The following is a 12288-nucleotide window of genomic DNA, read 5'->3' on the forward strand; positions in this document are numbered from 1 at the left end:
GTGGAAGGATGAGGAGACCAGTACTGACGATAGCCCATGGCCGAGTTTTCTAGGGGGAGAGGTTCCGGCCCCTAAGTCTGATGTAATGGAGGCGGTTGCCACAGTAAAGATTGCTGACAGCCTCTCCTCTAAACAGACTCAAGAGACAGGAAGTTCGTCAGCAGGAACACGGATGTGTTCTCAGACCTCCCTGGATGCACTTCCATAATCCAGCATGACATTGTCACTGAGCCTCAGGCTAAAATCTTGTTGAAACCATACCCGGTACCCGAGGCTCGGCGATAGGCCATCTCTGAGGAGGTACAACTAATGCTGCAACAAGACATCATCGAGGAGTCTAGAAGTGAGTGGGTCAGCCCTATAGTACTGATACCCAAACCGGACGGGACGTTGCGGTTTTGTAACGATTTTCAAAAATTAGACGAGGTATCTAAGTTCGACGAGTATCCCATGCCATGGGTAGACGAGCTGATTGAGAGGTTAGGACAAGCCCGGTATTTTCTGTTTTAGACCTCACCAAAGGTTACTGGCAGGTACCATTAACGGAGTCTACCAAAGAGAAAACGACCTTCATCACACTGGAGGGGCTATACCAGTATAAGGTGTTACCTTTTGGTCTGCATGGCGCCCCTGCCACTTTCCAAAGGCTAATGGACATTGTGCTGCGACCACATCGTCGGTACGCTTCTGCTTACCTGGACGATAATATCATCCACAGTACCGACTGGGAAAGTCACCTGCCCAAAGTGCAGGCTGTAGTAGACTCCCTTCGAAAAGCTGAACTAACAGCTACCCAAAAAAAATGTGCGATAGGGTTAGAGGAGACAAAATACCTGGGGTATGTCATTGGGCGCGGAGTGATCAAACCCCAAGTAAACAAAATAGAGGTGATAAGAAATTGGCCGCTACCTGTCACCACTAAACAAGTAAAGTCGTTACTAGGAATGATAGGCTATTACATGAGATTTGTTCCCCACTTTGCCACTATAGCTGTGCCCTTAACAGAACTCTTGAAGGGACAAAAATCTGTAATGGTTCGCTGGGATGAGCGGGCGGAAAAGGCTTTTTACACTTTGAAGTTGGCCCTGTGGCCCGACTTCAATAGGGAGTTCGTGGTACAGACAGATGCCTCCAAAGTAGGCCTCGGTGCTGTACTCTCTCAGGAAATCAATGTGGAGGAGCATTCCATTGTTTTTTTAAGCCACAAACTCACCCCAGCCGAAACCAGATATAGTATAGTGGAGAAAGAGTGCCTGACTATCAAGTGGGCACTTGAGTCTCTCCGCTACTATTTGTTGGGGAGAAAGTTCCGCCTGGTGACTGATCACTCCCCTCTCAAGTGGATGAGCCAGGCCAAAGAGAGAAATGCCGGAGTCACCAGGTGGTTACTGTCCTTACAGAACTTTAAGTTTTCCGTGGAACACAGGGCAGGCCGGTTGGAGGGAAACGCGGATGCCCTGTCCCGGGTATACTGTATGGCAGTTGTTCACCCCCTCAGGGTTGAACAAGGGAAAATATGTAAGAAAGTACCTGGAATCATCATGGATGGAAGGTTTGTGTCACCGAGGTTCCTGGCCTCGGTGAAGTAAGAGCCGGTTTTTTATGTGTCAGCAGCAGCTATTTCTAATTGACACCTTGAGATTTAGCATGGCTGTCATAGCTGATCCGGGACAGCTCTTACTGGGAGTAGTCAAAGTGCTGGGTGGGTGACTACTCCCCATGTCTCAGGCCGGGTTTTGCCAGGCAAAAAAAACAGCCAGCACTGCCAGGTGTGGTGGATTTACCTCCCTCTGACAGTGGAGCTCAGAAGTCTGTGTGCTGTGAACTGAGGGCTGTGCTGGGATTTGAGGTTTGAGCCGGGCTGTAGGAGTCAGGCCCCTCTAAAGGCGAACAGGCCACCTATGGACTTGATGAGGCTGAATTGCTAACAGGGTGTGAATTAACACCCAGGAGAAAAGGTGACTTTTATTGTTTATGGACTTTCCTTGTGTGTGAACAAACACCAAGCCACCTGAGTTTTGTGATACACCTTATCTGCATTTTGTTATACACCAATGTGTGAATAAACACCGCTGTTTGATTCAAGAACTGTGTACTTTGCCTCTATACTGCATCCGCTAGTCCTAACTACCAGACCGAATCCCCACAATATATATATATATTGTTATATTGTTATATTATAGGAAGGAACAAGGGGCCGTCATTGATGGTCGGTACGTGTCACCGAGGTTCCTGGCCTTGGTGAGGTAAGAGACGGTTTTTCTCAAAGTGTCAGTTTTGCAGATTGCGGTCTGACACTTCAGCTGTTTTAGTATGGCTGCAAAGCTAATCCGGGATGGCTCTTATTGGGAGTAGTCAAAGTGATGGGTGGGTGGCTACTCCCCACGTTCCAGGCCGGGTCTTGGTTCTTGATATAAAACACAGGCAGCACTGTCAGGTGGGGTGAATTACTCCTCTCAGACAGTGGAGTGCTGCCAGTCTCTGTGTTGGGGCCTGGGAGTTCGAGCCAGGATTAAGGCCTGCTACCTTGTTTGTGTGAAAGCACGTGCATTCTTCTTTATACAAGGACTTCTGCGTTACTGCCTGATGTGAACAAACACTACATGCACACGACCGTATGTGTTTTGCAGTCCGTAAATTGCGTATCTGCAAAATTAAGGATGACTATCCATATGGCATCCGTTTTTTTTTTTTTGCGGATCCGTTTTTTTTGCGGCTCCATTGTAATAATGCCTATCCTTGTCCGCAAACTAGAAAAAAATAGGACATGCACTATTTTTTTTTTTTGCGGAGCAACGGAACGGACATACTGATGCAAATAGCACACGGTGTGCTGTCTGTGTTTTTTGCGGACCTATTGAAATGAATGGGTCCGCATCCTATCCGTAAAAAAACGGAATGGACACGGAAGCAAAATACGGTCATGTGCATGAGGCCTTAATGTGTGAATAAACACTGAACTGTTTAAGTTAAAAAAAGCCAAAAAATGCCAAAAAGCCAAAAAAAAGCATCTCTGGAGGATCCAGTATGTACATGGATATCCCACTGATTTCAACTGAAACCGTGTAGCATTTCAGTTTCCCTCAGGTGGTGCTGAAGCTACAAGCCACTTATTATTGATTAATTCTTCTACCAAAAACAATTGTCCAATGCAGACAAAATTCAGGTATTTTTCAGGTAAACCTGCTTCTGTTAAATCTGGGTAACAATGACATATCTGCCAATACAACTCCTGTAGTTTTGCTAACTTTATTCTTTTATCTTAAATCTTATTTCTCGTATTATAGTGGACTGAAATATTTGTCTTCTTGCAATTAACAAGAAGATAGCTGGACTTAATCTATATGGCGTTTTTTAGATGTTAGACTCGAACCTCAACTGTATGATTGGGTTTGATTTGGAAAAATCAGGTCCACCTATGTGTCATCAAAAATGGAAGCATAAGGATGCTTAAAGGGAACCTGTAACGTTGAACAAGGTGTTTGAGCTCCAGGCAACAGGATATAGAGCAGGAGGAGCTGAACAGATTGGTATATAATTTAATGGGAAAAAATACAGGATAACTTGTTTTTCATTCATTTAAATTCCTACACATTCTAGGCTTTGAAATCAAGGAGGTGGTCCTAATAATGATTGACAGCTATCTATGTGTGCACAGTCATAGAGGGAAGGCTGTCAATCACTGATAGGACTGCCTCCTTGACTTCAAAGCCAAGAATGTGTAGGAATTTAAATTCATGAAATACAAGTTATACTTTGTCTTTTCCCACAAAATTTAATTCCTATCTGCTAAGTTCCTCCTGTTCTATCACAGACTTCCTTTGAATATTTTTTTTTATCATTTTCATGAAGGCTCCCTTTAATAAATCCAGTTGATGCTGGGATCAGTTAATGACAGTCTATTTCTTGAGTAGCTAAAAGATTATTGCTAACTTCTTATTCTACTTATAATGATTTAATGATAAGATGTTGGATTGGACTTTATCCTCCAAAATATATATTGGGGTGAAAATCACTTAAATAAAAATAAGATAACCAACTAACGCATATGGGATAAAAATGTTCTCACTAGGGGTACTGTACTCACCATGATAGCTCAGGACAAAGAACCCACTTGTTGTGAAGTCACTATGGAACTTTATGAGAACGTGGTTTGAAGTGCTATAAACAGACTCTAGTGCCGTATTGCCACTAAACTGTCCAATCTGAGGAGACGCCTGTTCTGGACCATCCCTGTAAGACATGAAAAGTTTAATTTAAATGCAATACAATCTTTGTCTGAAACAGATGATGTTGACTCTTCAGCTCCATGAAACTCTTATGAGCATAGCCTTTTAATGGTAAACTCCAGATGAAGGAGTTTCAATATTTCAGAAGAATTGAAATAGACAAATATCTCAATGGTACCTAATACCATGACAGTGAGATGTTAATGAGGCCTTTGTGACGGTTAGAGATGACCAAAGTTATGAAAAATCCAATTCAGCTGCTTTGCCGAATTTCACAAAGAAATTAGATTCATGATAAATTAATAAATTACTTTGTCACAAAGTGCATTCCTTTGTATCTAGCAGGTGCAATGACTAGGAGCCGCACCTGTTATTGAACCCCTCAGATGCTGGCTTCATTGCTGATTGCAGATTCTGAGATCAAAATGAAGGCCTTTCAGGTGCTAATTCAATTTAAAAAAAATATACATACTCCCCTTATCCATTTAATCACAGGCTGCTGCGGCCATCTTGATTAAAGACAGAGCACAAAATCTGCAATCAAGATGGCCGTGACGCCTTCTTCACGCACAAATGGATAAGGTGAGTATGTATTTTTTGTTTAACGTCATTTCAGGAAAGAAAGATTCGTTACCACGAAGTGCGAGGAAATTCTGCTTTGCAGTGAATCAAATTTTTCCTGAAATTTGGATTGAAGTCCACTTTGGATACTTGAATTCACTCAACACTAGTGAAGGTGCATGTGCAGCAGTAAGGGGCTAATTTATTAAGACCAGCATTTTTCACCCAATCTTAAGTCTGACAGTGCTACTGGAAGAAGTGCCAGGTATGTGGAGAAACAGGCCTCTACATTACTTTGACACTTCCTCCAGCAGGCCATGCAACAGTCTTAAATCTACACCAGATCTCTTGCTGCCATAGAATAAAGCGATTTTCTATGCCAAAAAGTGGCATAAAAAATTATGAATGAGACGGGCCTGCTGGCCAGCCCTCTTCACCACTCACACCATGCCCCTTTTTTATCTGTTGGAAAAGAGGCATTAGGGTGGAAAAGTTGCAAATGTTGCGTATGACAAAATCTGCTACTGATATACGCCACAGATGTGGCGTATATCAGTTCATAAATGAGCCCCAAATTGTCTTGTCATGTAGGTCTCACCTTAAAGGGATTGCCTAGCAAGCAAAAAAGATTTAGAAAACAGCGTAGAATGTTAAAAAAAAATAATAAAAATACTCTCCTTATTAAGCCCCTGCGGGTCTCTATTTCTTGCTCTTTTTTGACACAAACATGTAACCACTACAGTCAATCACTGGCTGCAACAATAAACCAATACATCCAATGATCGGCTTCACTGGTTATCTGTATGTGTCAAGAAGGAGCTGAAACACGAGACTGGCAGGAAGCATCAAGACCATAATGGCAGAGAATCGGTAAGGTCAATATGAATTGCCGCGGCAACAAAATTATTCAAAATTCAAAAATTCTGTATCTCTCTAAGTAAATAAAACCTGATGTTTAAAAGAATTATGCAACCATTCTGATTTACCAATGGAGTCATTTTTTATGTAGGGTGGCAATCTCTTCAAAACTTAAAATTCTTGAACTACTCATAACAAAGGCCACCATTTGCTGACCAAAATCAGTCCAAATCTACCTACATGATACATATGCTCTATTCATGGTAATATTATGGGATAGTTCCTCTACTTAGATGCTTCTAATGTGCCAGTGGAAGTAGCAGCAAATCTTTGCTTTTCGGTTAGAGTCCAATATTAAAAATAAGTTTTTCATTATTATAAAATGTTATATATAAAATTCTTATGTATATGGCCAGGAGATCAGACTTCCCATTCTCCTATTTCCCCAAAACTTGTTTTTCTAGCTGTAAGACAACTGCCTGCAAAAGGAGCCCCCACCCTCTTCTTTGTCTATATAAGGACGTAAGATGTTAAGCCCCCACCCCGCAGAGATCAAGAAGTTATGTACTGATATTTTTTCTGCAAGATTTATTTGGTTCAGCAAGACATTGAAGATCCTACAGACTGATAAATCAATCTCTTATTTAATGTTACCATCGATTTCTAGGATTTGTGTTTGCTATATATAAAAAAAAATCTAGTGATAGCAAAAGGAAGAATGTAGAAAAAAATATTTGAATAATAATGGTAAAAAAAGATGATTAAGCATATCTTTGGAGTGTCAGTTTTATCGCATTCCGCTGCATATTTTAGTCTGAACCATGGTAACTGGAAGGAAATTTTATATTTTCTATAAATTTTAATTTCCTTGATACACTCTTTCAACTTTTTATATTTTAGTTGCGTAACTTCTGAAATGCCACAATGTCACACAGTTCAGTTGCAGTGGCTGTATTTAATATATGAACACTATGTTTAACTCAAACTGTTTTAAATAAATGTCACATTCATTTGGAAAGTGTATTCATAATTTTCCTAAAAGTAGCAGAGACTTTTTGATATTACTGCAGTATGGAGACACTTTAAAAGCAAAACTAATTTATAGCTGTCTGTAGGAACCCATATCTTATGTGATACCAGTGAAGCCAAGGGCGTAACTACCATAGCGGCAGACCCTGCAACTGCTATGGGGCCCAGGGCAAGAGGGGGCTCAGTCTTAGTTTGGATCATCTCCTCTTCTACTGGAGGTGAGAACTTGGTCAGGACTCTACCCTCTAAAGGGACAACTGTTAGCAAATGAGGCAGTGGAAAAATGGTCCTTGGATCAATGAAAGGGGTTTAGGCAGAAACCCTTCTGGCCTGTGTGGGGGGAATGGTTTAATCCTTGCTATGGGGCCATTACTTCTCTATGTACACCACTGAGTTGAGTGGTATACTGGCTAGATATTTTCTCATTGATATTACCCCCAACACATCTTTAGATACATGCTGGTGATATGGTAGAAGTATTATTCAACTGCTTTTCTCTACTTTTTCTCAGTTTCGATGCTAACTGTAGGTTCAAATCTCTATCACAAACTCTAGTAGTGTGTTCGGGCAGAGGAACAGACTACCAGAGTTTACCTTATCCGGCATAGCCAGATACCGCCACACGCTACAGATCTCCATTAACTGTGGTATTTATTCCAGAAAGTAGCCAGGTCCTCATCAGGTCCCATTACAGTCAATGAGGATCTGGCGGTGTCTGGCGGTATGCAGTAAACTCTAGTAGTTTGTTCTGCCGCAACAGTCTATCGTAGTTTGTACCGAAGATGTGAACATAGCCACCAGTTCAGCCGGAATTGGTGGGTTTGGCTGACAGTAATCTAATCTGTATGGCCACCATCAGAACGGTATATATTTGACATGTAATAGTGCTCATGGGGATATTTTGTTTTTTCAATAATCCTGCTGAGGAACAATGCAGTCTCACCTCTGGTCAAAACTGAATTAGAACATAAAAAACAAAACATGTTGCATTCAAGTGCACAGCAAGTCGTAGAGTTTTAATACATCAATGAAAAGTGTGTTACTTCTTAACTATTTGCTATTCAGTAGTCTTGGCAAGTTGAGTGACAACCTCTGTGCATGATATTATGGCAATTAGTATTAATCGAGCACCAAAGTGCTTGTGTGCTTGAGTACAGGGTGGGCCATTTATATGGATGCACCTTAATAAAATGGGAATGGTTGGTGATATTAGCTTCCTGTTTGTGGCACATTAGTATATGTGAGGGGGGAAACTTTTCAAGATGGGTGGTGACCATGGCGGCCATTTTGAAGTCGGACATTTTGAATCCAACTTTTGTTTTTTCAATAGGAAGAGAGTCATGTGACACATCAAACTTATTGGGAATTTCACACGAAAAACAATGGTGTGCTTGGTTTTAACATAACTTTATTCTTTCATGAGTTATTTACAAGTTTCTCTTTGTTTACAGCCATTGACATGTCGCCGAGGTTAACACGTGAGGAGCGGATAGAAATTTTGTTGCTGTCTGGTGAACGCAGTAACCGGGTCATTGCAGCAGATTTCAATGCAAGACACCCTACGAGACCACCCATCTCCCATGCTACAGTTAGCAAACTGCTTGCTAAGTTTTGTGAAACTGGTTCAGTGTTGGATTTGCCAAAATGTGGACGCATGAAATCTGTCTCTAATGAAGAAACATCAGTGGCTGTCCTAGCTTCATTCAGCAAGAGCCCACAGAATAGCACTCGCCGCATGTCACTGGAGAGTGGCATTAGTCGAACATCCCTTTGGCGGATATTAGCTACTCACAAATGGCACCCTTACAAACTCCAGCTACTGCAGCATCTCAATGAGGATGACCCAGATCGGCGCACTGAATTTTCAAAATAGGCAAAACAAAAATTGTAACAGGACCCTCAGTTTAAGCAGAAGATTTTGTTCAGTGATGAGGCAAACTTTTATGTGAATGGTGAAGTTAACAAACAAAACCACCGCTATTGGTCTGACACTAACCCTCATTGGATAGATCCCTCCAAGACTGTTGGAACAAAAAAATTGATGGTATGGTGTGGTATATGGGGAACAAAGATAGTGGGGCCATTCTTCATCAATGGAAACCTCAAGGCCACTGGATATGCAAAATTGCTACATGATGATGTGTTTCCCTCTTTATGCACTGAAGCTGACACGTTCCCTGAGTTTTTCCAGCAAGATGGTGCACCACCACATTATGGGTGTCAGGTCTGAGCATTCCTAGATGAACAGTTTCCTGGAAAGTGGATTGGTCGTCGTGGGCCAGTTGAATGGCCCCCAAGGTCTCCCGATCTGACCCCCTTAGACTTTTATCTTTGTGGTCATCTGAAGGCAATTGTCTATGCTGTGAAGATACGAGATGTGCAGCACCTGAAACTACGGATACTGGAAGCCTGTGCTAGCATTTCTCCTGTGGTGTTGCTATCAGTGTGTGAAGAGTGGGAGAAGAGGGTTGCATTGACAATCCAACACATTTTATAAGTGGTCAGAAACTTGTAAATAACTCATGAAAGAATAAAGTTACGTTAAAACCAAGCACACCATTGTTTTTCTTGTGAAATTCCCAATGAGTTTGATGTGTCACATGACCCTCTTCCTATTGATAAAACAAAAGTTGGATTCAAAATGTCCGACTTCAAAATGGCCACCATGGTCACCATCCATCTTGAAAAGTTTCCCCCCTCACATATACTAATGTGCCACAAACAGGAAGTTAGTATCACCAACCATTCCCATTTTATTAAGGTGTATCCATATAAATGGCCCACCCTGTAGAACACTTTGCGATGCTCGGGTGTTCTACTGAGCACCCGAGCACAATGGAAGTCAATGGGAGAAGCCCAGGCAGGGAAGGGTGTCGGGACTCTAGTTCGGCTTAGGAGTCCCTGCTCTGACTCCATATATAGCTATTCCCATATATGGAGTCAGTGCTTGGGGACACCCCAGTGTATTTAAATCTAATTTTTTTTAAAGTTTCTGCTGGGATTTGAACTCCCAATGTTGTACATTAGAGACAAGGACCTTATCTACTCAGCTATAAAACTGAATTCTAAACTGTGTCAGAAAAACCTCATCAAAGTTTCTGATGCAGTGAGTATTCCTATTCAGCAGAAGACTTATTTTAAATTTCTCTGCAGATTAACATGTAGCTCTATAGTGTAGTTAACGTCCTTTCCTCTAATGTACAAGGTTGGGAGTTTGAATCCCAGCAGAAACATTTCAGTTAATACTCACTACATCAGAAATTTCTATGAGGCTTTTATGACACAGTATAGCATTCAGCTTTATAGCTGAGTGGATAAGGTATTTGCCTCTAATGTACAAGGGGTTGGGAGTTCAAATCCCAGCAGAAACTTTTCAGAAATAGATGCTAAATTACATTTAAATACACTGACTCGAGCACACACAGTCTTCGGCTGAACTCCTCGATCGACACTAATGGCAATTTTAAAATATGTAACCGTTACATACAGTTTTGATCAACAGAAAAAAAAGTCTCTTGGACATGTCATACATTGCCAAATTTGTTCTGTTTGATCATAAAAGAAACACTTATAGATATAAAATGTTCTATGATTATTTGTGCTGTAATAATAGATGCAGATTAATTTGAAGAACATAGATCTAAGAGAATAATTAGGCAGTTGGTTTAATCAATCCCAAACCAATGAATACATGCACTTACCATACAGTGATGAAGTCATAAATGGGTTCTGTCTGAAGGACTGTAAAATTTATGTATATTCCATTTCCTGGAGGAACCTTGACTAGCCACAAGCAGTCTTGAAAATTTGGGTACTCATCTGGATATCCAGGAGAGTAAATAGTACCATTCATTGCCGTTATATTTCCTCCACAGAGAGCTGCAAAAGATTTCAACAAAAATAGATAGTAAGGATCTGCTGTCGAGTCTGTGGGACTTCATGAGAAACATGCTGAAGAGCTTATCAAGTATGTGTACTTGAGTTATCCAAGTAGCTTCCCAACTTACTAAACTGAGATGTTTAGAAAATTGAAATTTAAGCCACGTAAGAGCAGAGGTTTTGGAGTCTAATATGTGATTTTCAACAGTCTGCATTAACAGACTGTATCTGGTATCTCCCCCTCCTCTTTCAAAAACTATACTGTTACTCCATTATAAAAAATAAAAAAAACTTCTCTTGACCCGTCCTGAACAACTAACTATAGACCCGTCTTCAATCTTCCCTTGATTGCTAAACCCCTGAAGCGTCTGGTCTACTCTCACCTCATACACTATCTCTCTGTTCACCCTCTCCTTGATACATTAAAATCTGGTTTCTGCACATAACATTCCACACAGAAACTGAGCTCACCAAAGTGACAAATGACCTCCTAACAGCAAAATACAATGGTGACTACTCTCTGTTCATTCTCCTTGACCTCTATGCAGCTATTGACACTGTAGACTACCATTTCCTACAGCTCCAATTTATTGGTCTAAATGACACTGCTCTCTCCTGTTTTTTTTCCTGGTTTGCTGGTCATTTGCTGGCTCAACTTCTTCTCCTCTCCCTTTTGCTGTTAGGGTTCCTAAGGGTTCAGTCCTAGGCCTTCTCCTCTTCGATATCTACAAAGGCCCAACTGGACATACCATCAGCAGATCTGATTTCCAGTACCATCTCTATGCTGATGACATACAACTACACACTTCATCCCCCATCACCCCTGCAGTATTTCAGAACACCAGTGACTGTCTGTCCACTGTCTCTAACATCATATGTTCCCTATATCCTTAATGCAGCAGCCAGGGTAACCTATCTATCTAACCGTTACTCCTATGCCCTGTGCCAATCATTGCACTGGTTGCCCATACAGTATAGAATCCAATTTAAACTGCTTGTTCTCACCCAACAATCTCTCCACAGTGCTGCACCCCCTAACATCTCTTCGCTCATCTCTTTTTACCACCCAACCCATGCTCTACACTAAGGATTTACGACTGACATCCACCATAATCTGAACCTCTCACTCCCGGCTTCAAGACTTCTCCTGAGCTGCACCATTTCTCTGGAATGCCCTACCCTAAGAAATTAGGTTAAATCACAATATACACAGTTTTAGGTGCTCCCTAAAAAACATATTTTTAGGGTGGCCTATCACATCCCATGATCTAACTCCTATCCATATATAACCCATTTATCATAATTTTTCTGAACTTAATCCTTCACCAAACTCTCCACTAGAGATGGACAAACACAGTGGTGTAGCTAGAAATGACTGGGCCCCACAGCAAATTTTTGAATGGGCCCCCCTCCCCCAGTAATTTTTTTGCAATCCCTTCCTTTCATGCCGCCCCCATTCCTGTGGCTAGTAAAGATCGCTCTCTCAGACCAGGGCCAGCAGCTGTTCTATCCGTTTTCTACATTGTCTATACTGTCACTGTATATAATTTCATTGTGTAATACTGCTGAGGGGGCCCTGACCAAATCCTTTAGTCTTCCTCCTCCTGGATGGGCCCCTTCTGGGTCATGGCCCCAAAGCAGCCCCTTCCCCTGCTTTCCCTATAGTTACGCCCCTGGACGAACATCTCCCGGGACGGTTCGCGAACGCGATCAAATGTTTGCAGACCGCAAG

At 41.6% G+C, this 12288-nt stretch overlaps 1 protein-coding gene across 1 annotated transcript in view; it reads right to left on the reverse strand.

Moving 5' to 3' along the window:
• Positions 1–12288, reverse strand: part of CSMD3 (CUB and Sushi multiple domains 3) — a 1177406-nt gene that overhangs the window by 264596 nt on the left and 900522 nt on the right. Inside the window, exons 41-42 of the mRNA XM_040431881.1 lie at positions 10379–10556; positions 4088–4233 (exon numbers count right to left, since the gene is read on the reverse strand). Of these exons, the coding sequence (XP_040287815.1) occupies positions 4088–4233; positions 10379–10556 (324 nt within the window). The remainder of the gene's footprint in view (positions 1–4087; positions 4234–10378; positions 10557–12288) is intronic.

Source organism: Bufo bufo, chromosome 5 (assembly GCF_905171765.1).
Source record: "Bufo bufo chromosome 5, aBufBuf1.1, whole genome shotgun sequence".
NCBI lineage: Eukaryota > Metazoa > Chordata > Amphibia > Anura > Bufonidae > Bufo > Bufo bufo.